The 25,192-nt window shown below is 45.8% G+C and overlaps 1 protein-coding gene across 1 annotated transcript in view; it reads right to left on the bottom strand.

Annotated features, from left to right (window-relative positions):
• Window positions 1–926: 926 nt before the first annotated feature.
• Window positions 927–25,192, bottom strand: part of LOC137562258 (uncharacterized) — a 91,584-nt gene continuing 67,318 nt past the window's right edge. Inside the window, exons 6-7 of the mRNA XM_068273590.1 lie at window positions 17,432–17,469; window positions 927–1,478 (exon numbers count right to left, since the gene is read on the bottom strand). Of these exons, the coding sequence (XP_068129691.1) occupies window positions 1,462–1,478; window positions 17,432–17,469 (55 nt within the window). The 3' untranslated portion in view covers window positions 927–1,461. The remainder of the gene's footprint in view (window positions 1,479–17,431; window positions 17,470–25,192) is intronic.

Below are 25,192 nucleotides of genomic sequence, written 5' to 3'. Positions count from 1 at the left end.
TGCGGGTCAAGCCGTTTTAGGGGGGATTGTTATAATTTAAGTAGGCCTCAGTTACTTGGCCTGAGTTTTATGTAAAAGGCTTGTCCGCAGTGTATGCCTTTAAAATCAATAGAGGTTTTGTGATGCAGGCAGAGGCATCTCAGGGTCTGCGTGTAGCAGAGGATACACGCAGATACTGAGAACATGTTCCTAAAAGAAGGCCATCGGCCTACTCTGACCTCCACGTACACCGCAGGAACAGTAAACATAGGCCATATTTACTAAACATCCACGTTCCAGCATTTAGGTCAAATGCCTCATTGATTATTAATCAAGTAGGTGGGTATGATGACACCACGAGTGGGTCCACCAATAATCTGATCTAGGGGGTGGCGAAGATGATGTCATATTTAACTCTTTCCTAGTCGGTATTAAACCCGGAGGGAGCGATGGAGAGGGCATTCTGCTTCTTCCTTCCGCACTAGCTCGCAAGGCCGACTGGGACCTCTAAGCATGTTCTTCCTTTCTGTAATCTGATATAATGTATGCTGTACATAGGTAGTTTAGTGTAACGTAGTTAGGAAGAAGGTACCTGATTGACTTCAGCAGGGAGTCTAATCACGAGCTTGTAACGCAACATGAAGATTGGCATGGCTAGGATATGATGAATGTATCTATCTGTATTCCTGTTTCCTGAATAAATAACGTAAACATTGAAGAAGCCTGAGAAAGTCTATCTCCTGTTTGCTGTGTGGAGAGTCAAGTGATCTCACAGTCTGTGAGACGGTGGTGTCGAAGCAAGGTGATATAAGAACAGTTTATAACAGAGATGATTTGGTAAAGATTCTTTTTTTCTTTAAAAAGTCAAAGCCTAAACATGTTTTGATTTTTTTTGTGACAGTTTATTGGTTTGATGTTGTGATTTTTACTTTATATCAAGCGTCACAACAGCTAAAATGCTATACTATACATGAGTAAATATTTGTTTTTACTGCATAAGATAGGTTCTTCATCTGGTTTGAGTCCCAGTCACTGTGTTCTCTATTGTTGAAGTCCTCCAGTCTCCCTCTGAGTCCTGTTCTCTATTGCTGGTATGAAGCAATGAAAAGCCATTCGGAAGCGGCAAAATCCAAAAGATGCAGAGGTCAGCCGGGAGTGGTAGCTATCACACTATCCTACCATCACCCACATGCTCACTGAGAGTACCAATTCTTGGAGGTGGGGGAACCACTACCAATGATTGGGGGCAAAAACAAAATCAGCATCCATTTGAGAATATACAGTAGGTAAAGATCCAGTACAACTTCCATGACTGTTATTTCTTGAATTGTTGAGCTCTTATGTTTACTGCAGAATTTGCTATGCATTTGACATTTCCTGTTAGTTTTACTACTTAATCAGAGTCAAGGATTCCGCAAAAGCTGTAATCAGCATTGGGTAAAGCAGCCATGCTAGCTTCTGGGTTGGGACCAGCCAGAGCGTTTATGCCACCTGGGTACCTGTGGAGACATACATTTCACAGGAATAGAATATGTACATTAAAAATATATCCTGAACTGTTTCACAAACTGACATCCAAAATACATTTTTTTTTCTAAAGCAAATGTGTTAAATATGACATACGGTATATAAGGAAAGTGATTATGTAGTTTTGTATTACTATATTAGAATCTTACCTACAGTATATGTGTGCCCTATGCTCAGTGAATATTTAGGTACACTACATACATCATTGATCCCAGCACAGGAGCCTATAGGCACAGAAATTCTGGCGCCCTAAACTCCGCCCCTCAGCACAGTGCACACAATCTATTTTTAGGAAATAAAACCACGCAAGGTGATGCAGATATTACAAAAAATTGTGATCGTTTCTAATCACAGGCAGGTAATAATAAGTAGATTTTAGTGACTGGCAGCTTCTAGTGATAGAAAGGTGGTGGTAAGCAATATGGATGGTTAGTGTGTTAATTCAAATTTGGTTGCAATAAGTCTGCAGATTGAAAGTGAATCCAATCAGTCAGCTGCAATGACATTGGATTGGTTCAATTTCTCTCTTCCCCCATTTGAATAGCAGAGCAGTGGAACACAAATACCTGCTTGAAGTTTGGGTACTTTGGTCTCCTCTTCAATGTAGGCATTCAGCATGCAGCAATATTCCTATATAGGTCCCTGAAGTCACATGACATGCATTCAGGACCTTGATGTAGGAATGCTGCTGCGGGCTGTATAGTGGAGTTGGTATTTCTGCTCTGCTTTCCGGATGTTAGGAGAGAGGTGAGCTCCCTTAATCCACAGGCCCCTCTGCAGTCACAGGAGTAGTGGGGGCTATGGTTACGCCACTGCCTGCCTGCAGCCTGATTATACCTGCCCTTTATAAAGCCTGAATGTTGCCTATCATGAATGTGAGTATCCAGAAAAACCCTGGCTGGCCTGTCCCGTGTGCCTTTTGCTCTATCCCTGTTGCGTGTGTCCTCTCCAGTTTTATTGAAGCCATTATCACCTGCATTTGTATATAAGAGCATTACACATACAGCAGCAAATAGAGGTGCCACAGGCTTTAATAAAACAGGAGAGGGCACACAGCAGGGATAGAGCAAGAGGTGCTCAGGGACCGGCCAGCATCTGCCAAACTCAGGCACGTGACAGATAGCAGGGCCAGTCTTTTGTGCGCCTCTCAATACAACCTATTGCTACCTAGACAACAAGACCCCCATCAGCATAGAGCTTACATCCTGTGCACCCCCCATCCAGCACATATCCTAAGCAGCCCCTGTCCTAGACAACTCCCCACCAGGCAGACTGCAGACTGGACAATAAAGATTCCATACCCACCCCATAAAGCATGCCTTTTTAAAACACACACAAACACATATCAGCTGTCACGCCAATATAAACTTACACATACACCTACATACGCTCTTCAGCTTTTTTAATACAAACACATGCTGACACACACATACTGACGCACACAGACACAGAACATTTATATTGCGCTTTTCTCCTGACGGACTCAAAACGCCAATGCATCACACGTGGTGACACACACATGCAGACACGCTGATGCACACAGACGTACGCACAAGCAGATGCACACACATGCTGACATACACATGTTGTTACTCCAATATAAACTTTCCTTCTTCATTTCCAACAATCCTGTACTTATCTCCCTCCTCTGCTTCTCCCCTTTACTTTTCTGTACTTATAGATATACATATCTGCTGTTTAGGAACTGAGTCTGCCAGTGTCACTGCACTCCTAGTGTTAGCATGGATTTATGTTGTAGGCAGTGGGAGAGCCAGGCACGCCACAAGTACAGGCTTTATTATCCTTACACAGATCAGTGATACATCAAAGGACAGATGATAGACAGCAGTGAGGGTCCAGCTTGTGGCCTGACAGCTGTTTCGTAATTCTTCATAAGAGGCACATATTCTAAGTGGCTGTATGACAATTTGAAGCTGAACAGAGGCTTGTAAAGTTAAGCATAAATCTACAATACTTTGCAAACACACACAAAAGTTTTATTTTTTAATCTAGTAAACGTATACTTTATCTGAAAGCTTTGACATATTTCCTTAAAGTCACTGCATATATGTATAATTGTATTAATGCTTCTGTGAATACAAGCATTAAGGTGGCCATTCATAATTCAATCTTGTTCAATCCCACCAAATCTATGAAGTAGAAAGGTAAACTGATTGAATATACCGTATTTTTCGGAATATAAGACACACTTTTTCTTCCCCAAAACTGGGGGGGGGGGGGGAAAGTGGGTGCGTCTTATATTCCAAAGGTACGGTATTTTCGCCCCATAATACTTACCGGATCCTGCTGCCGCGATCCTCGCCTCCTTCGTCTGTCCGCCGTCATCCAAGGTCACAGCGGCAGCTGTCATCTGAGGTGTCATCAGAGGGTCCAGCAATCCCATCCAGTATCCCCGCTCTTTAAGTGTCCAAGTCGCCGGCTCCTCTTCACTGCAGTCATGCTTGTATGCAGCCTCGTGGTGATCACACGGTGATTACGCGCTGCCGGGGCCGACTTCCTCCATAGTTACGGCGTCCTCTTCTTAAATACAGTGCCCCCTTCTGTATGACGAGCGGCGCATGTGTGCCGGAGTCACGCATGACGTCAGGCGCACGTGCGTGATGCAGAAGGGGGCACTGTAACTAAGAAGAGGACACCGTAACTATGGAGGAAGTCGGCACCGGCAGCGTGTAATTACCGCGTGATCACTGCGAGCCTGCATTCAAGCATTACTGCAGCGAAGAGGAGCCGGCAACCTGGACACTTAAAGAGTGGGGATACTGGATGGGATTGCTGGACCCTCTGATGACATCTAATGGGACCCTCAGATGACGGCTGCTGCGACTCTCGGGTGATGACAGGCAGATGGAGGAGGGGAGGATCGCGGCGACAGGATCAGGTGAGATGCAGCAGGGGTGAAGTGTAGTGTAGTTTGGGTTGGCTTGGGGGGTTAGTTAGTGAAGTGTAGTGTAGTTTGGGTTGGCTGGAGGGGTTACTTAGTGAAGTGTAGTGTAGTTTGGGTTGGCAGGAGGGGTTAGTTAGTGAAGTGTAGTGTAGTTTGGGTTGGCTGCAGGTGTTAGGGAGGGAAGTGTAGTATACTGTAATGTAGTGTAGTGTAGTTGGTGGTGGTAGTAGGGGTTTGTGAAGTAATGTGTAGTTGGTAGAGGCAGCAGGGGTAGGTGAAGTGTAGTGTAGCAGGTGTTAGTATAGATGGGCAGTGTAGCTTAGATAAAGACAGTTTTGGGGGAGTTAGAGGTCATAAGAAGCCCCTGCACCATAGACGCACCTAGGTTTAGTTTATTTTTTTTCCTTATTTTTGCCCTCTAAATCTAGGTGCGTCTTAGATGCCGGAGTGTCTTATGTTCCGAAAAATACGGTAGTTTAAATGGATACTTTAGGTAGTCTATCATATTACAAACAAGTGTTAAAATTGCACAGTAAAGATTGTATCAGTAGGCACTTTCACACATGTATGCAGAAAAATGTTTGTTGAGTAGGTCCAGATCAGGAGTGACCCGATGTTAAGATATTGCTAAGCTCCACTCAGCTCCCTTAATCTATAGGGGACAAGTCTAAAGGCCGTACCCACCTCGCGATTTTTCAGATGATTTTCCCAACAAACGCGTTCCTTTTGAATGACGAGCGCTCGTTTCCGTGGTCTCGCGACATGGGTACAGGAGCATAATCACGTGAACGTCGTTTGGCACCACACGGTGATAACGGCTGGCATTGGCGCTTTGGATCTTTAAGATCCCCAACAACTCCACACAAAGTACCACGTTCGCTTGACTTTCTGTTCGCTCCCGTCATGTGCCATGGCACATACCCCCAGGCCGGAAGATGGATTGGCAAGCACTGGGACATCGCCGTGATCCATCTTTCTTCATTGTGAGGTGAATATTCAGCTTTAGACCAAGCTTAGAATTCTTAATAGCCTTACAAAAACAGTCTCCTAAAAGACAAGTGTGCTCTGCTTAGGTTTATTCACAGTAACATCAATCTAGATGTCTAGATGGCTAGCTATTAGTAGAATGCTCCTACAGTGGCAGCCATCTACTCCGGAATTAGTGAGTATTGGATATACAGTATATCGCTCTGGACAACACCACATGGCAGCCAGAGGTAAAGTGAAAGCTTGCCTTATTACCAATCATGGGGACTTTTCCATCTACTCCTGTTGGGGCTACATTGTTTGCCCTGCATTGACCAATAAGGATTGTGAAGAACTACTCATGCTATCATTATTTGCATTTACTCACCAAGGCAACTAAATCAGTACTATTAAAATAACATTTTTTTACAATTTTTTCCCCTATTTATAAGCATATACAACCTTTTTTTCTGACTACAGTGAGGTGGTGGTTGTGTGATTGTTGTGAGTGTGTGTGCTGTATTTATCAGTATTACTGTATACACTCGCATATAAGCCTAATTTTTCAGCACAAAAAATGTGCTGAAAAGTTACCCCCTCAGCTTGTATGCGAGTCAGTTGAGCTGAATGGATGGTGGAACAGGTATTGTTACTGGCAGAGGAACGTAAAGATCGTGCACTAGTAATTTTGCTCTTGCCAGCTGGATCCTTTCTGTGCCCGTGCCCCCCATTCCCTGCAACATGGAGTGCAGAGTGCACTGCCCAAGGCTACCTATGTCCCCTTGCTGTTGGAGCAGAGTGTACAAGCAACATGTCAGTGCGGTGCAATGATTAGGGATTCTTCCTGTGTGGCAATCGCCGTCTCATATCTATGATCCCATCTAGTGGCATCTTAAGACACGACTATCATCATTGTGGCACATCTGGCTACTGTGCAGTGGGCTATACGGGGGGGGGGGGGGGGGCTTATATGCGAGTCATTCACTTTTTCCTGGTTTTTGAGGGAAAAGTGGGTACCTCGGCTTATTCACGGGTTTGCTTATATGCGAGTATATACAGTAACATTTCTATTGAGTTATTTCAATTCCATGGAATTTTTATTTAAATTGTGCACAATACTGGTGATCCTTATCCATATAAAAGGGATTGAGTACAGTTTTGAACCAATTATTTTATTGGTCTATTGCTTTAGTGAAAATAAGATAAAAAATTGCACCTATCCTCCTACTCCTAAAAATGACTTTTAGATATCCTCCAGTTTTATGTTATTTTAAAAAAGTAGATTTATTGTTTTGTTTCAACTCAGGGGTATTTTTAGGCATAGGCATTACAGGCCACTGTCTGGAGTGCCATTGGTTCTGGGGGGCGCCATGCCCATGCTTAAGCCCCGCCCCTTAACTAAGCGCAACCTCCTAAATGAAGCCACTCTCCCACAGGTGTTTCTACCTCCTTCTGTCTCCTTGTGCCACCTCTGTCCCAATTCTGTCTCCCTTTGTACCTCCTTCTGCCTCCTTTTGTGTATCTTTCTGTCTCCTTGTACCACATTCAATCCCATGTGCCACCTCTGCCCCCCTGTGTGTCCAGAGATGGATTAAAGTGAAATGGTGCCCTAGGCAAGCAACAACTTTGGTCCCACGCTTGATGGCCACCTAGATTTTTTGGCAATATTTGTTTGGGGTTGCATAAACCAACCCCTAGACTCTCTTCAGGCCCTAGGCACCTGTCTAAGTTGCCTTGTGGATGATCTGGCCCTGTGTGAGTCCCTTTGTGTCTCCCTTTGTCCCACAGTGCCTCCTTCTGTCCCCCTTTGTGCCTCCCTTTGTCCCCTTGTCGCACTTTCTGTTCCCGGCCCCCTCCTGTGCTCCCCAAGTCCAGCGTGTAAAGGCAGAGTATAACGCAGCAGAAGCTGTGCTCTAACCTTCTCTTTGGAGTCCAGTGCTGTGCCTGTGTGACCATCTTTTCTGTTTTCTGCTCCCTGGTTTCCACTTTTAGCGTGTAATCATGCTACATGCTGTAGGAGATGATGGGCACTAGGGAGAGTGGTGAGCAGAGAGGTGGAAGCACAGCACTGGACTACAGCAGAGAGGTGAGAGCACAGCTTCTGCTGCACTATACTCTGCATTTACACATGAAGTTGGAGTAGTGCCAGGAAGGGGTTGTGCAAAAGGATTAGCGGGTTGTTTGTATCTCAGGGACTCCCTGTATTATGCAACCACCCTATACGGCACATGGTTTATGTTCTCTAGTAATTCCTAACGAGTGTGTTGGTTGGTTTCTATATAATCTAATATCTACTATGCACAAAAATATGTACTGTAAAGACAGTATCTTTGTACACACACACACACACACACACACACACCACACACACACACACACACACACACACACACACACACAATGCTGCTGCTGCTATCAGTTTCAAAGCAAATGTGTTTATTCCCTGCTCATCACAGCTCTTTTGTTGGCCTAACTTCACCTAACAGGAGTAAAGATAGACAGTTGCTTAAGCCAGTGATCTGCAAACTTGGCTTTCCAGCTGTTAAGGAAATACAAGTCCCACAATGCATTTGCCTTTATGAATCATGATTGTGGCTGTCAGACTCCTGCAATGCATTGTGGGACTTGTAGTTCCTTAACAGCTGGAGAGCCAAGTTTGCAGATCACTGGCTTAACCACTTGATGACCCAGCCTTTACCCCCCTCCCCCCCCTCCCCCCCCCCCCCCCGCTTAAGGACCAGCGCTGATTTTGCTGATCTGTGCTGGGTGGGCTCTGCAGCCCCCAGCACAGATCAAACACCAGGCAGAGCGACCAGATCGCCCCCCTTTTTTCCCCACTAGGGGGATGATGTGCTGGGGGGGTCTGATCGCTCCTGCCTGCGTGTGGCTGGCGGGGGGGGGGGGGGCACCTCAAAGCCCCCTCCACCGCAGGATTACCCCTCTCCCTCTCCTCCCTCCCCCGGAGATCGGAGGCTGCACAGGAACTGATCTGTCCTGTGCAGCCTCTAACAGGCTCCTGCCTGTCATGTGACAGTGATCCCCGGCTGCTGATTGCTGATCTGGTACAACGCTGCTACTGTTAGCAGCGTTGTATAAATGTATTGCAAGAAAGGAAGTGGTCTGGCACTGTAGCTTTTAATACGTTTCAGCAGGCATACATAAGTGAAAACAATGATGTGGCAACATGTGGCAAAGTAGTACACTGTATCACAAGTACTTATCGTGCTGCTGCTGAGGTGAGGGAGAGACGTCTGTGGGCGCAAGTGGGTGCACGGCCTTACGACCGTTTCGCTGTGAAATAAGCCTTGCTCCTTCTGAGGCCTGTGTGCACAATGTGCGAAGCGGAAGACGCTAAAGAAATAGCTGTCTTCCGTACAAAGTCCCCGCCTACCATTCCCACAATCCCCAGTTAGCTGACCAATGAGAGCATTGCTAGTTCCAGGTAATCCCCCTGGCAACAGCATACGTATACAAAGGAGCTCTGTATGTTACACGCCCCCTGGTCGCGTCCTGGCCGGGAGCTCGCTCGCCGGCTGGTGACACGGTTTGGGGGTGGAGCAGTCTCCATAGGAACGCGCACACACTCGTTGCTTCAGTGGCTCTGATGAGCGGGCGGTGTGCGGCGTCACCACGCTCCCTCTTGGGTAGCAGTTGCTCTCATTGGTCAGCTAACTGGGGATTGTGGGAATGGTAGGCGGGGACTTTGTACGGAAGACAGCTATTTCTTTAGCGTCTTCCGCTTCGCACATTGTGCACACAGGCCTCAGAAGAAGCAAGGCTTATTCCACAGCGAAACGGTCGTAAGGCCGTGCACCCACTGGCGCCCACAGACGTCTCTCCCTCACCTCAGCAGCAGCACGATAAGTACTTGTGATACAGTGTACTACTTTGCCACATGTTGCCACATCATTGTTTTCACTTATGTATGCCTGCTGAAACGTATTAAAAGCTACAGTGCCAGACCACTTCCTTTCTTGCAATATGTTCAATGACACTGCTGACAAACGGTCTTGAGCACGTAGTTTCTGCTGAGGAAGAACGTAACAACCCACAAATACTTGCTGCACCTCATCTTTGGGTCATACCGAGTGCCTGCCCAACCTCTCCTCCATTGATTTACATACAGTTGTTCCTTTGGCATTGAGCACCAGGTATGTCGATCGCAGGCGAAGATACTTCCCCTGAGGAGATCGACACCGCAGATGAAGCTGTAAACATTCAAGGTGATCACGTCACAGCAGGGAGGTCGGACCTATCTGGTTTTTTCACCTATTCCAGCGGTCCCAATAGTTCTAATTCTACTGTGGGCGCCAAGGTGCTGGAGCAGAACTTAGAGAGGCTCTGTGAAAGGGAAGTGGGAGTCTTTTGGACAGTAACCACGCTTGAGAAATATCGAGACGAGGACTTAGTTGCTAGAGGGTTCAGAAGATACCAAGAACCCTCAGAGTACAGACAGGACCCCAAGTTCCTGGAGACTTGGAAACAGGAATTTCTTGAACATTCTGCACGTCTACAAAACATAGTGCTCAACAGGAGTAAAGTTGAATTGAACCTGCTCACATCTGCCATAGCGGAGAGCAAATTGGAATTTAAGAAATTGGTGACTGACGATAGTTTTAAAGCTACGCTAAACAAGATTGATAAGAAGTTGGTGCCCCTTCAGGATAGCATTAAAGCTCAGAAATTAAAAAAGTACTTGAGAGATAGAGAAGATTATAAATTTGGAAGAATCTTCACTTGGACATTGCCTGCTAGCCAGGGGCCGAGAGGGAGACCACGTATCCCCCGAAAGCCAAAAGGGTACTGGACAACAGAATCAGAATCTAGCGGAGAAGAGACCCCAAATAAAGCACCAAAGCAAAGACCACAAAAACCGCGGAAAACACCGAAACCGCAGAACCCTAACAAACCGACTACTGACGAGTCGGAGGCCCCTTTAGACGACGAATACGCCGAGGGAGAGGGAAAAGTAAGAGACAGACAAGTCACCTGGGAAGACAAGACAAAAGGAGGGAGCAAGAAGAGAAAAATAAGACACTAAATATGCCTTCAAACGTTAAATCGAATGTGGTGAATTTGACATCGGTGGAGCTACCTGAAGGTGTTGAAGATTTATTAAACAAGGGGCTGAACTTTTCTCTGTCCTCTAAATTTGAATACTCCGACTTTAAAGTCGATCTTTATAAGGGAGTAAGAAAACTGAATATAAGACACCACTTTGAAAAAAGGAGGTTGGAGGAGTCCTCACAAGGAGGCTTGATCCGGCCACTTTTTAAGCCTACTATAGGAACTTTGGGTTTCAGCGCCTCCAAAAGTTGGAACGATAGAGAACTAGAGGCTATTTCTGCTCTAAATGAACTATTGATGGATTCAGCTCCGACTGCAGTGTCGTTGCATGATCACAACAAATTTCAGCCTTGTAAATCAGTAATGCCTTTTCCTACACAAGCAGGATCTGCTATTGATATTTTCGAGAAACAAGTAGACAGAGAATTAAAAGCCCTTGTTTATCCACAATCACAGCTGAATCTAACCACCACCGAGCTGCGCGCCTTGAAATGGCTTAAAAATCGCCCCGATCTAACAATCAGGAAGGCGGATAAGGGAGGATCAGTTGTTCTCCTTTATGCTGCAGATTATAAAAAAGAGGCCTTAAGGCAACTCCCGGATGCCTCCACCTACAGACCCCTGAGGGGCGACCCCACTGTGGGTTTTCTATCTGCGCTGAGGTCCCTCCTACGACAGGGGGTGGAGGGGGGCTTTTTGACACCGAGACTAGCCAACGACCTCCTGCCTGAATTTCCAGTTAAACCAGTGTGTTATCACTTACCAAAGATCCACAAATCTCTGACCGACCCCCCGGGCCGACCGATCGTGTCGGGCCTGGGGTCGGTCACAGAAAGACTGTCCAGGTATCTGGACCATGTCCTCAGGCCCCTCTTGTCCCATGTCCCCTCCTATCTAGGCGATACTTTGGACGTCTTGGAGGGCTTAGAGTCCACGTCGTGGTGTCAAGGAGATCTGTTGGTAACCATCGATGTTACCAGTCTTTATAGCAGAATACCGCATAACGAAGGGATCAAAGCTGTCAAAATGTATCTTGACAGAAATGAAAAAGATCTCCGCTTTAATGAATATCTCTGTGATTGTCTAGCTTTTGTACTTACCCACAATGCTTTCTTATTTGGCGATACGTGGTACCAGCAGATCTCTGGCACTGCGATGGGGACTCCCGCCGCATGTACTTACGCTAATCTGTTTCTCGGGGCATGGGAGGAGAGGCACGTCCATGATTTGGACAATCCACACAGGATGTACCTGAGGATGTGGTCCAGATATGTGGATGATGTCTTGGCCTTCTGGTCTGGAGATGTTGCAACCTTAATGGACTTTTTGAAGTACCTCAACACCAACGATGTTAATATGTTGTTTACTATGGAATATTCCAGAGAGAAAATCTGCTTCCTGGATTTGGAACTCTTGATTGAAGACTGTGGAGTCGTGACAAGGGGTTATCGTAAACCGACGGCCTCTAACACGATTCTACATTCAAACAGTTACCATCCCTCTCATGTCACTAGATCACTCCCGCTTGGCCAGTTTCTGTGTTTACGCAGAAACAACACCAGACTGGACGATTTTGTCAAACAGGCTAATGAACTAAAGTCACATTTGTTGCTAAGAGGCTATGACAGCGTGGCTCTCGATTCAGCAATGAATGAAGCCTTGAAAAGACTGAGATAGGTTGGATTTAATCAACAGAAGGAAAAATAATCCTAGCCATCAGAAGAAAGGACTAGGAGTTTTTACCTTCAAATATTCCCCAATGGAAAGAGAAATCAAGGATGTTATCAATAAGAATTGGCCTATCCTACTTCAAGACCCTATCCTAAAAGAATGTTTACCTTCTAAACCTCTTGTTGCGTTTAAGAAAGCACCCACAATTGGTGACCTTTTGGTCCATAGCGATTTCCGTGAAAGTCCACACCGCACATGGCTGGATAGTATTGCCTCTGCAGGCAATCACCGCTGCGGTTTTTGTAAAGCTTGTCGCCACATGAAAATGGCGAGTCTTATCGACTCGGTCCTGTCCAATTCAAGGTCCCGTTTTTTGCCACCTGCAGAACGACTTTTGTCGTTTATGCATTATGGTGTTCTTGCCAGCGTTTTTACGTTGGCAAGACGACCAGAATGGTCAAAGATAGAATCTTGGAACATGTACGCCTGCTCCCAAAAGGGAAAGGCTGCCCCAGGATTGTTGACCATATGGCCACAGCACACAATTCTGACCCAAGCCTCCTTTCTTTTGCTTGTGTGGACCTTTGCAATCTTCCCCGCAGAGGTGGCAATAGAAAGAAGTTACTTTTGAGATTGGAAGCTAAGTGGATTTTCAAGACGGACGCTATGGGCCCCTTGGGTCTAAACGACTATGTCGACTTGGCCTGTTTCCTGGACCCCTAGGTCCCTCCTATTTGGGGTTCTATAGCCTATTACCTACTCTGTTCCTCATCATATACATCATGACTGCAGCTTTGTATAAAAAAAATTTTCAATAGGTATTTAAACTTATATATTTTTGTACTTTTATATTTATGTATATTTATATGCATTTTTGTATTAGTCTCCTATTTAAGGTTTACAGCATGCAGTCATGATGTTATTTAATACCGTTATTGCTCAGTGATTCCTGTCCTACACACTGGTTGTGTATTCCCCCTTTCTTCCCCTTTACGGGACCTCTGTCTGGGTTCCTGGTGCCCTGTCCTATCACCCCTTTTTTCCTGTTCTACCCCCCCTCACTTCACACTTTCCTCACCTCTTCCCCCCCCCCCTCCCCCCTCCCCCCCTCCCCTCCTCTCTCCCCAGCGCTTTTCTCCTACATGCTTTCTCATATGCATGGAGAGTTTGTATCCTATATTTATTGCGTATCTTTTTTAAGCTAATAAGCTAGTTCCAGGTAATCCCCCTGGCAACAGCATACGTATACAAAGGAGCTCTGTATGTTACACGCCCCCTGGTCGCGTCCTGGCCGGGAGCTCGCTCACCGGCTGGTGATGCGGTTTGGGGGTGGAGCAGTCTCCATAGAAATGCGCACACGCTCGTTGCTTCAGTGGCTCTGATGAGCGAGCGGTGTGCGGCGTCACCACGCTCCCTCTTGGGTAGCAGTTGCTCTCATTGGTCAGCTAACTGGGGATTGTGGGAATGGTAGGAGGGGACTTTGTACGGAAGACAGCTATTTCTTTAGCGTCTTCCGCTTCGCACATTGTGCACACAGGCCTCAGAAGAAGCAAGGCTTATTCCACAGCGAAACGGTCGTAATGCCGTGCACCCACTGGCGCCCACAGACGTCTCTCCCTCACCTCAGCAGCAGCACGATAAGTACTTGTGATACAGTGTACTACTTTGCCACATGTTGCCACATCATTGTTTTCACTTATGTATGCCTGCTGAAACGTATTAAAAGCTACAGTGCCAGACCACTTCCTTTCTTGCAATATGTTCAATGACACTGCTGACAAACGGTCTTGAGCACATAGTTTCTGCTGAGGAAGAACGTAACAACCCACAAATACTTGCTGCACCTCATCTTTGGGTCATACCGAGTGCCTGCCCAACCTCTCCTCCATAGAGTTGTATAAATGTAAACAAAGCGGATTATTTCCGCTTGTGTTTACATTTAGCCTGCGAGCTGCGGTCCGCAGGCTATTCACGGAGCCCCCCGCCGTGAATTGACAGGAAGCAGCCGCTCGCGCGAGCGGCAGTTTCCTGATTAATTAGCCTGCAGCCGGCGACGCAGATCTGCGTCACTGGTCCTGCAGCTGCCACTTTGCCGGCGCGCGTTATGAGTGCGCGGTCGGCAAGTGGTTAAGCCAATAGAAATGCAGGTTTAACAGGAAGACCTTAGCGGCACTTCCTGTGGAGGCATACTCAAAGTGCTGTGTGCAAAGAAGTAACCATGTGTAGAAAGTACAAAGAATGTTACCTTCCCCCCATTATCCCAAGCAGCCATTCTGACACACAGCAGTTTAGTGATTAAATGAGAATTAGTGTAACGCCCCAAAAGAGGGTTACAAAGTGCTAATGTATTTTTCTGTGTGGTGCCTTTAAGTCTTAGACGCCAGGTTTGTGGAACTAAAACAGCGCATGAGAAGGGAGTGTAAGCGTCCACGTGATCGCATAGACCGTTGCTAAGCGACCAGAGTATGCAAAGCAGGGAACTTGCTGGAACTTTCCAAAAGTCCCGCACCGCCTGTCAGAGAGCTATTGCAGAGAGCGGAGATTACCCGGTGTAGCCGGAGGGAACTGGCTGAGACCAGAGAGAGCGCACCTGAGAGAGTGAGGAGAAGGACGTGACTTAGAACCAGGAGCTGGCGGTGCAGAGCAGGAAGGAGGTGGACAGAGAGAGAGGCCATAGCAGTCGCCCAGAGAGTGTGAGGGGACCCGGCGGCCATCTAGTGACCAGCGTAGAGCAGTAAGGACAGCGGCAGCAGGTTGGACAGTGACCGGAGGCGGCAGACCCTGCCCAGACCTGAGCTATGCAGCAGACAGATGAGTACAGGCCTGAGGGCCAACTACAAGCCACAGAGTGTGTTCTAAAGTGGTGTTACTAGAGACTGTTAGTGTGAGAAAGCTTTCCACACACAGCGACATTGTGCTAAAAGTAGTTACTGTTGATTATAAGTAGTGTATTGAGTGTTCAGGCCTTGCTGCTGCTGAGAGATATTAGTAGCCTCCCTAAAGTACCCGCTTAGCTGACTCAGCCCCCGCTTGCATTAAGTCTTGGTATATGAAGAGACATTGTTCCTGTCAAGTCCATTTCAAGTCAGGAGTTAAAGTTACTATTATTATTATGTAGTATTTATATAGCGCCAACATCTTCCGCAGCGCTCTACAGAGTATATATAGTCTTGTCACTAACTGTCCCTCAGAGGAGCTCACATTCTAATCCCTACCTTAGTCATATGTTTATATTGTGTAGTGTATGTATCATAGTCTAGGGCCAATTTAGGGGAAGCCAATTAACTTATCTGTATGTTTTTGGGATGTGGGAGGAAACCGGAGTGCCCGGAGGAAACCCACGCAGACACAGGGGAGAACATACAAATTTCTTGCAGATGTTGACCTGGCTGGGATACGAACTGGGGACCCAGCACTGCAAGGCAAGAGCGCTAATTACTAACTCACCGTGCTTACAAGTTCTTCAGTTGATGTGTTCTGCAGAATTACAGAGAATCTGAGATTTAAAGAGAACTTAACAGTATTGAAGAAGATAAGTGAAGGAGGAGGCGTTACATTGCATCTTGTGATCCTAAAGTGTGCTGCAGGAGAAACCAGGCGATACCTGATCAAAATACAAAGTCAACTAAGTTGGAGTACAAGTTTTACATCAACTCTAAATTAGAGCTTATTCAGCCTTGACATCATAGTGCACTTAAACAAAGTTCTATTGTAAGAGGGTGTTATTGATGGTATAGAGTGGTGCGTTGGTCACTTTATATTTTATTTTATTTCATTTACTTTTATTTTGATCTAACCCTTTCTGATTATTAGATTTATATTTTGTTTTGTTTGTTATTTTGGGAGGCCCCATCCCAAGGGGAGGCATTTAGAGGTGAAGTGGGTTGAGTGTGACCATACAAAGAGTAAAAGAGCCTAACAGATCTGTGAACAAGTTGAGCCTCCTACCTGGGGACCAACCAGTGAGATTGTGAATTATTCAGTACCATCTTAAGAACTGCCACCAGTTTCCCCCAAGGTTTTGCTGAGCAATGTAGCTTGGACTTGGTTGGAAGGGACTGAGAACTGTTTAGGAGCTGAACTGAATTGCTCAGTAGACCAACCCCTTACCCCCAGCCCACGCCCAACAACGGTACTGTGTATTGTATATGCTGTAAAGTGGATTGTTGTACGAGAAGACCTTTGTAGCTCAAATACTTTGTGTGTAACTAACCTTTTTATTCCACAGCTTTTACCAGTGCACCGGCAGTGAAGACCAGGAGATTGTGTTATTTGACCATGGATGTGTAAGGAAAGTGTATTGTGACATTGAAGTGTATTTGGTTTATTCATTTCTACAGTGACCACTGTTAGGTCATAAATAAATCTTTGATCATTTCATCTAAGTCAGTGTCTGGTGGACTCCACTCAGCCGAGTGCCTGGTGCTAATGGATAAATCGGGTTACATTAGTCCATAAGACAATTCACATCCAATCATGTACAGGGCTCTCATGGACTGTGGAAACCGATTCTGTGTTTTAGATCGTCCATCAAAGTTGATCAGGCCCCTCTGAAAGATCCATTAGTGACATAAACTGACATATGGGCAACAGCATCACTCCCATGGATACCAATGCAAGCACCCAGTCTGCTCATATCCCACTGTGCAGAGAACCGCCTCCACAGAGAATGAGACCCCCGTTGTGGCTACATACAGTGCCCAGGTACAGAGCTGACCCAACCAGAGTCTTAGAGGCTGTGATTTGGTTAGCCTATAACAGAACAGCATATGAAATATACAGCCTACTTAGCATTCCTAATCTATACATGAATCACACCTATGCTAAAGCTATGCTAGATTTACATTTCCCACAACATGAGCGAGGGGCACTATAGGGCGACAGGGTCCTGACTGGAGAAAAACTGTCAGTTGCATAGTTGAATATTAACTATTTCAGACAAAGAAAGAAGAAAAACTACTCTGCATATGTATTTGTGTGCTTGCCACTGTACTTGCAGTTGTTTATCATGTCAAATGTCACTTAAGCTTCTCTTTAAAGGCACAAATGGATGTTTGAAAAGCATTTACACACAGTTATGGAATACTCCTAACAAATATGTAAACCTCCAGGAGTACTTCAGGTGACCACAGGTGAGAAAAATACTATCCTTTACAAAAGCTATACTATATCATAATGTTGAAATCTTCTGCCATAGATGCCTTTTTGAAGATTGAAGCATAATCATTGATAACCCATAACCATGTACAGTTTATAAATATACTTTCTTCCATAAATCTCATTTAGCAAAAGTTAACATTATAGTGAATTACTTACATTCATACTCCTCCAAGAGGTCTTGAGCATTGGAATGGCTGAAACATTTGTTTGAAAGTCATTTTAGTCATTTCTTTCTTGCTTTAGTGATTTGTTTCAAAATATTTATGCTATTTGGTACAGAAACTTTTTGCACTGTCTCAGAATTCAGAGTGAAGCTAGACTGTAACTGGTAAATAGAGATTGCCTCGAATGGTTTGCATGCGAACAACGCGGGTACGTGTTCGCGTCGAAATGCGAACATATACCGAGTTCTACCTGCCCCCTATACTACATCATTGGGCTAAACTTTGACCCTCTACATCACAGTCAGCAGACACATGGCAGCCAATAAGGCTGCACTCCCTACTGGAACCCCGCCCCCCCTTATATAAGGCAGCAGCGTCGGCCATTTTCTCACTCTGTCTGCCTGCTTTAGTGAGAGAAGGGAGAGGTTACTGCAGACATAGGGAAATCGATAGTTAGGTCTGTTAGCTTGCTCCTTGCTGATATTTGTTGCTGAAAAGCACCACACAAAAAAAAAGCTCATTTAACCTCCCTGGCGGTACGCAGTTTCAGAGGCTGCGTCCGCAGGAGGATTTTTTTTAATAAAATGTTTTTTTTTTATGCTTTAGCTAGCACTTCGCTAGCTAACTATGTCCCCCAAGCCTCGCCGCACCTAACTAAACCCCCCGATCGTCGCCGGCAATATTTACCCCTCCGCGATCCCGCAAGAGCCGCAGCTTCACCATTCAGCTTCAGTCGTCGATATGGCAACGATCGGACATGTTGTCTGACGTCATCGATGTCATGACGTCGTGCGCAGTCCCGATCCTCCCCATAGCGAAGCCTGGAGCTGATTGGGAGGCTGCGCCATCACAGGATCCCTAGGGGGTACGTTTTACAGCGGCGATCGGGGGGGATCGGTGGGGAGCGGAGAAACTTGGGGGACATAGTTAGCTAGGTACTCAAAGTTGAAAGCGATGGGCACATCCAGTACATGCTTGTCTCCCTCTTGCTCTCCCAGCAACTGTAGCTGTTGTATTTTTTGCATACAATTTTTAAACTATTTTTCCAATAAAGGCTTTTTTATACTGGATGTGCCCATCGCTTTCAACTTTGAGTACCTGGCTGAGTGGAACTGTCATTGGTTTGGAGCACTCCGGGGAGGCCCAGTGAAGTAGCCCAGTGCACCAAACTCTCTCTACATACTCTGGACATAGTTAGCTAGCCAAGTGCTAGCTTAAGGTATTGCAGCAAATTTTAGCAAAAAAAATCATTCCGGGGCCATGTGATCCTCTGCGGTGGCTAGCCTGAATGTAGCTCGGGCTTAGCGACAGGGAGGTTAACCCCTTAAGGACCAGAGCCTTTTTTTCCATTCAGACCACTGCAGATTTACCGGTTTATTGCTCGGTCATACAACCTACTATCTAAATGAATTTTACCTCCTTTTCTTGTCACTAATACAGCTTTCTTTAGGTGCTATTTGATTGCTGCTGCCAGTTTTAGTTTTTATTATATTCATCAAAAAAGACATGAATTTTGACAAAAAAATGATTTTTTTTTAAACTTTCTGTGATAAAATTTGTCAAATAAAGTAAAATCTCTGTATACATTTTTGTCCAATATTTATTGTGCTACATGTCTTTGATAAAAAAAAAAAAAAAAACATTCAGTGTATATTTATTGGTTTAGGTAAAAGTTATAGCGTTTATAAACTATGGTGCCAAAAGTGAATTTCCCCATTTTGAAGCCTCTCTGACTTTTCTGAGCACCTGTCAGGTTTCATTAGGTGCTAAAATTTCAGGATAGTATAAATACCCCCCAAATGACCCCATTTTGGAAAGAAGACATCCCAAAGTATTCACTGAGAGACATGGTGAGTTCATAGAAGATTTTATTTTTTGTCACAAGTTAGCGAATATGACACTTTGAGACAAAAAAAAAAAGTTTCCATTTCTAACTTGTGACAAAAAAAAATGAAATCTGCCACGGACCCTTCTCTGAATACCTTGAAGTGTCTACTTTCCAAAATGCGGTCATTTGTGGGGTGTGTTTACTGTCATGGCATTTTGGGTGGTGCTAAATTGTAAGCACCCCTGTAAAGCCTAAAGGTGCTCATTGGACTTTGGGCCCCTTCGCGCAGTTAGGCTGCAAAAAAGTGCCACACGTGGTATTGCCATACTCAGGAGAAGTAGTATAATGTGTTTTGAGGTATTTTTACACATCCCCATGCTGGGTGGGAGACATATCTCTGTAAATGACAATGTTTTGATTTTTTTTACACACAATTGTCCATTTGGAAAGATATTTCTCCCACCCAGCATGGGTATGTGGAAAAATACATCCCAAAACACATTATACTACTTCTCCTGAGTATAGCGATACCACATGTGTGGCACTTTTTTTGCACCCTAACTGCGCTAAGGGGCCCAAAGTCCAATGAATACCTTTAGGATTTCACAGGTCATTTTGAGACATTTGGCTTCAAGACTATTCCTCACGGTTTAGGGCCCCTAAAATGCCAGGGCAGTTTAGGAACCCCACAAGTGACCCCATTTTAGAAAGACAACACCACAAGGCATTTTGTTAGGAGTATGGTGAGCTCATAGAAGATTTTTTTTTTCACAAGTTAGCGGAAATTGACACTTTGTGAAAAAAAAACAATAATGTAATGGATAGCGGAGATACCGCGCAACAGCAAGTGGCATGGCGGCTATCTCCGCGTCGCAGCCGGCGGTTTTTGCCGCACAGTTACATGCTGGTGCTTTGCCTGGTCCTTCTATCGCTCATAGACTAAGGGCTACGTGCGCGCGCTAAGCGAAAGGACCTTTATGCATCTAGAAGGGGAGTCAGCTGATCACTCGGTCAGCTGACTCCAGCTATGCTCTGGGTTGGCTGAGTGACTGGGGCGGCGCTATAGAGCGCGTTTAGTATATATAGGATCTGACTGTCAGTTGTTCCGCATCTGCTGTTGCATATGCTACGTGTTAGCACTCAGACCTAGTCAGATCCCAAAGTGTGCTAGAACCAGCTGGAGCTGGGGATCCACACTTAGCCAGATTCTGTTGATAGCTTAAAGTACTAATTGAACTGTATTATTTGTTATGACCTTCTGCTAGTTTGACTATTCTTCTGCTCTCTGATTCGGTACCTTTGCCTATCTGCTATAAGTTGCCGACTCTGCCTGAACTACTACTCTGATTTAGCTTCCTGTCTCTGTACCGTATCTGTCCGTGTGTTGCCAAACCTGCTTGCCTGACTCTTCTGCCCTCACCAGGGAGCTTAGTCCTGGTGAGGGACTCTCAGTTTAGTTATCACCTGCTCCTCAGGTAGATAGCTGCAGTATAGTCTGAATCACCTGCTCCTCAGGTTGATAGCTGCAGTACAGTCTTAATCACCTGCTCTTCAGGTAGATAGCTGCAGTATAGTCTGAATCACCTGCTCCTCAGGTTGATAGCTGCAGTATAGTCTGAATCACCTGCTCCTCAGGTTGATAGCTGCAGTACAGTCTTATCGCCTGCTCCTCAGGTTGATAGCTGCAGTACAGTCTTATCGCCTGCTCCTCAGGTGACTAGCTAATACAGCACTGTCGGGATCTCCTGCCCCTCAGGGAATCCCTGCTGCAGTACAGTCTGAATCACTCGCTCGTCGAGTGATCACTCTACATTGTCTCACTGTGCATCACCCGCTCCTCGGGTGAAACTATCACTATTGCTCTGTGTCTCCAGCCTGCTGGAGTACTAATTACTGTGTTCCTTAGAGATACCCCCTTCTACCAGCCCCTCTGGGATAGTGGGTATCTCCATCCATATTTACTGTTGCACCAAAACACTATCTTACACCTGTGTGTCCTGTGTCTTGCTATACTTGTATTATTGGTGATTCTGCAAATCACCACATAATCATGTATAACATCTGTATTATTGGTGATACTGCAGATCACCAATAATCAGAAAATCTGTTCTTGCTGACACCAATCGTTACAGAACATCAGACCAAACAATATGGACGCACTGCGTGACCAAGTCAGAGTCCTGACCACCGTGGTAAACAATCTTACCGGGGTGATTAATACCCAACAGACTCAGATTACTCAATTGTCTGAGACTGTACAGGTACTCCAGACAGCCGTTGATGCAGTGCTCTCCCTCTAGTCACGGACCTCCGCATGTCCGTACCTGAAAAGTTTTCTGGCCATAGATCTGATTTTCAGAATTTCAGGAATCGTGTGTTGTCTTATTTTGAGTTGAGGCCCAATCTGTCAGGATCTGAGAACCAGAGGGTAACATTCATAAAGACCCTTCTGTCAGGAGATTCACAAACATGGGCATATAATCTGAATGCTGAGCATGAAGCGTTATCTTCAGTTCAGGAGTTTTTTAAGGCCATGGCCGTTATTTACGATGATCCGGATATTGCTACCACTGCTGAGCGGAAACTGAAAATGAGTAAACAAAAGTAATAGAGGCGCCAAAATAGGATAAAATAATTAAAATCAGACTAAAAGGAGGGACATGGGTGGATTCACCTCCCTCAAGTATAGCAATGACCAGGCCAAGTTCAGCCGTAAGTTTTACAACTATATTTATTTTAACACAATCTCCAAAAAATTGATGCAACGCGTTTCACGGGCCAACATCCCGCTTCATCAGGCAATCGTAAAAGGAGAACACAGCTGAAGATCAGTATCAAGCCAGAGCGCCTCTTTATTTAACATACTACAACAGATTGGGCTCTCGGTTCTTTTTTTCCTCGTTTCCAAAGCGGAAACTGAAAATGCTCAGGCAGGGTCGTAATCTGGTTGAGGTTTACGCCGCTGAGTTCAGGAAGTGGACTGTGTCGGCTAGATGGGGAACATATGCATTGTTAGACTGTTTCCTGTAAGGATTATCGAATGCAGTTTCTGATTTAATGTTAGGGCATCCTGAGCCTAAGTCTCTAGACGAAGCAATTGCGTTGGAGGTACGGGTTGATCGCCGCCTTCGCTATCAGAGTCAAACGCGTGGGAAGAACGCTATAAGATCTGTTTCCTACGCCTCTTCTCCACCCTCGTCACCTCCAGACGAACCGATGCAGATCGGTCACTCGAGGCTGACGCAAGTGGAAAGGAATCGCAGAAGGTCAGAAAGACTCTGTCTATACTGTGCTGAGGAGGGTCACATTGTCCAGAATTGCCCTAAAAAGTCAGGAAACGCTGCCGCCTAGGTGTAGTCAGAGGTAATACCCTAGGCGAGCCGTTTCTACCTCTAAATAATAACCGTTTACTCCTCCCCTGTTCCATCACTTGGGAGGGTCGGGCTACGGCCACAGAGGCATCCGTGGACTCGGGCTCTGCAGCCAATTTTATAGACTATGACTTTGTGAAAAAATTGGGCATTCCTTTGCTCCCGCTGGACCGTCAGATTTTGGTTACAGCAGTAGATGATTCTCCTCTACAGTGTAGACAGCCTCTTTCTCAGACTCCCTCACTGCTGTGTACTATAGGGGTGCTACATAAGGATAAATTACAGTTCTTTGTCCTGCAGATGGCAACCTCTACCATTATCCTTGGTATGCCCTGGTTGCAACTACACTCCTCTCAGATTGACTGGGCGTCCGGTCAGCTGCAGAGCTGGCCTACCCATTGTCATCATCATTGTCTGGAGAGAGTTGCTGTTTGTGCCACCAAGGTTCAAGTCAAAGGGGTGCCAGTGCAGTACGCAGAATTTGCGGATGTATTTTGTCCCAAATCAGCAGACAAATTCCCCCCTCACCGGAGTTTCGATTGTCCCATTGAGTTCAGACCAGGTTGTATGCCTCCTAGAGGCCATCTCTACAATTTGTCTGGACCAGAGAAGTTGGCTATGCAGGAGTATATTAAAGAAAATCTGGCCAAAGGCTTTATCCGTCCTTCCAGATCTCCACGGGAGCTGGGTTCTTCTTTGTACAAAAAAAGGACGGTGGGCTCAGACCTTGCATTGACTATCGGGGTTTAAATAAAATCACAGTAAAGAATCGTTATCCACTGCCTTTGATAGATGATTTGTTTGCTCAGTTGACTAATGCCAGTATTTTCTCTAAATTGGATCTTCGAGGGGCATACAACCTGGTACACATTAGGGACGGTGATGAATGGAAGACGGCGTTCAACACACCCGATGGGCATTACGAGTATCTGGTTATGCCCTTCGGGTTGTGTAATGCGCCCGCCGTTTTCCAAGAATTGATTAATGAAGTTTTTAGGGAGGTTCTGGGAAAATTTGTCTTAGTATATTTGGATGATATACTGATTTTCTCTCCCAACCTGACAGAACATCGTAAACATATGAAGTATGTGTTATGGAAACGAAGGCAGAACTCGTTGTACGCAAAGTTCGAGAAGTGCCTCTTTGAGGTCACACAAGTCCCTTTTTTGGGATGTATCATTTCCACTGCAGGCCTTTCCATGGATCCTGAAAAAGTCTCTGCTGTATTGGAGTGGCCTCAACCTGTAGGATTGAAGGCACTCCAAAGATTTCTTGGCTTTGCTAATTACTACAGGAAATTCATCAAGGGATTTTCTTCTGTGGTATCACCCCTAACCAGCCTTACCAAAAAAGGGGCTGACACTTGCCATTGGTCGGCAGAGGCACAATCTGCCTTTGCTACGCTTAAAAAGCTATTTTGTTCTGCTCCCATTCTGAGACATGTGGATGTCACCTTCCCCTTCATCGTTGAGGTTGATGCATCAGAGGTTGGGGTTGGGGCTGTACTGTCTCAGCACTCTGGCTTACAAGGCAAACTTCATCCCTGTGCCTTCTTTTCTCGTAGGTGCTCTCCAGCCGAGAGGAACTACGGTATTGGCAATCGGGAACTTCTGGCCATTAAGTTAGCCTTTGAAGAATGGCGTCATTGGCAGAACATACTATTACAGTTTATACTGATCACAAGAACTTGGAGTACATTGAAGGGGCCAAAAGACTCAGTCCCCGACAGGCCCGCTGGTCCCTGTTCTTTTCAAGGTCAAAGCAGATGCACTTTCTAGGTGCTTTGAGCCTGAGACAGTGCAGCCTACAGCCCCTGAAACCATCTTACCTCAAAGATTAGTGGTAGCAGCCACGGAGACCTGGGAAAATTGGGCGAGTACTTTAAGGCCTTACCAACAGGACATCCCTGAGGGGAAGCCTGAGGGGGGTTCACTTCGTGCCACTTCCCTTCCGCTTACAAATTTTGCAACTATTCCATACCCATAAGAATGCAGGGCATCCCGGAGCTGCCCGTACTCAGGATCTGTTAGCTAGATGTGTATGGTGGCCATCATTGGCACTCGATTGCAAGGAGTTTGTAAGAGAATGTGCTGTGTGTGCCAGAAGTAAGCCATCTCACCAGGCACCTGTGGGTACCCTTCAGTCCTTGCTGGTGCCAAACGAACCCTGGACTCATGTGTCCATGGACTTCGTAGGGTAACTCCCTAGCTCCGAAGGCAAGATGGTCATCTGGGTGGTAGTGGATAGGTTCAGTAAAATGGCTCATTTCGTACTTCTGAAAGGACTCCCCTCGGCCCAGGAATTGGCTGATCTCTTCATCCGGCACATTTTCTGGCTGCATGGCATTCCGGAAAATGTAGTGTCAGATAGGGGAGTCCAGTTTGTGTCGGAATTCTGGAGAGCCTTTTGCTGTCAGCTCAATATGGACCTTTCGTTTTCATCAGGCTATCACCCACAGACCAATGGTCAGACCGAAAGGGTTAACCAGTCACTAGTACAATTTCTTAGGTTTTACGTGGCAGATGCGCAATCAGATTGGGTGAAGTGCCTGCCT

This window comes from Hyperolius riggenbachi, chromosome 3 (assembly GCF_040937935.1).
Source record: "Hyperolius riggenbachi isolate aHypRig1 chromosome 3, aHypRig1.pri, whole genome shotgun sequence".
In the NCBI taxonomy this organism is placed as follows: domain Eukaryota; kingdom Metazoa; phylum Chordata; class Amphibia; order Anura; family Hyperoliidae; genus Hyperolius; species Hyperolius riggenbachi.
The sequence above is the reverse complement of the archived record's forward strand: the minus strand, read 5'-3'. Positions and strand labels throughout refer to the sequence as shown.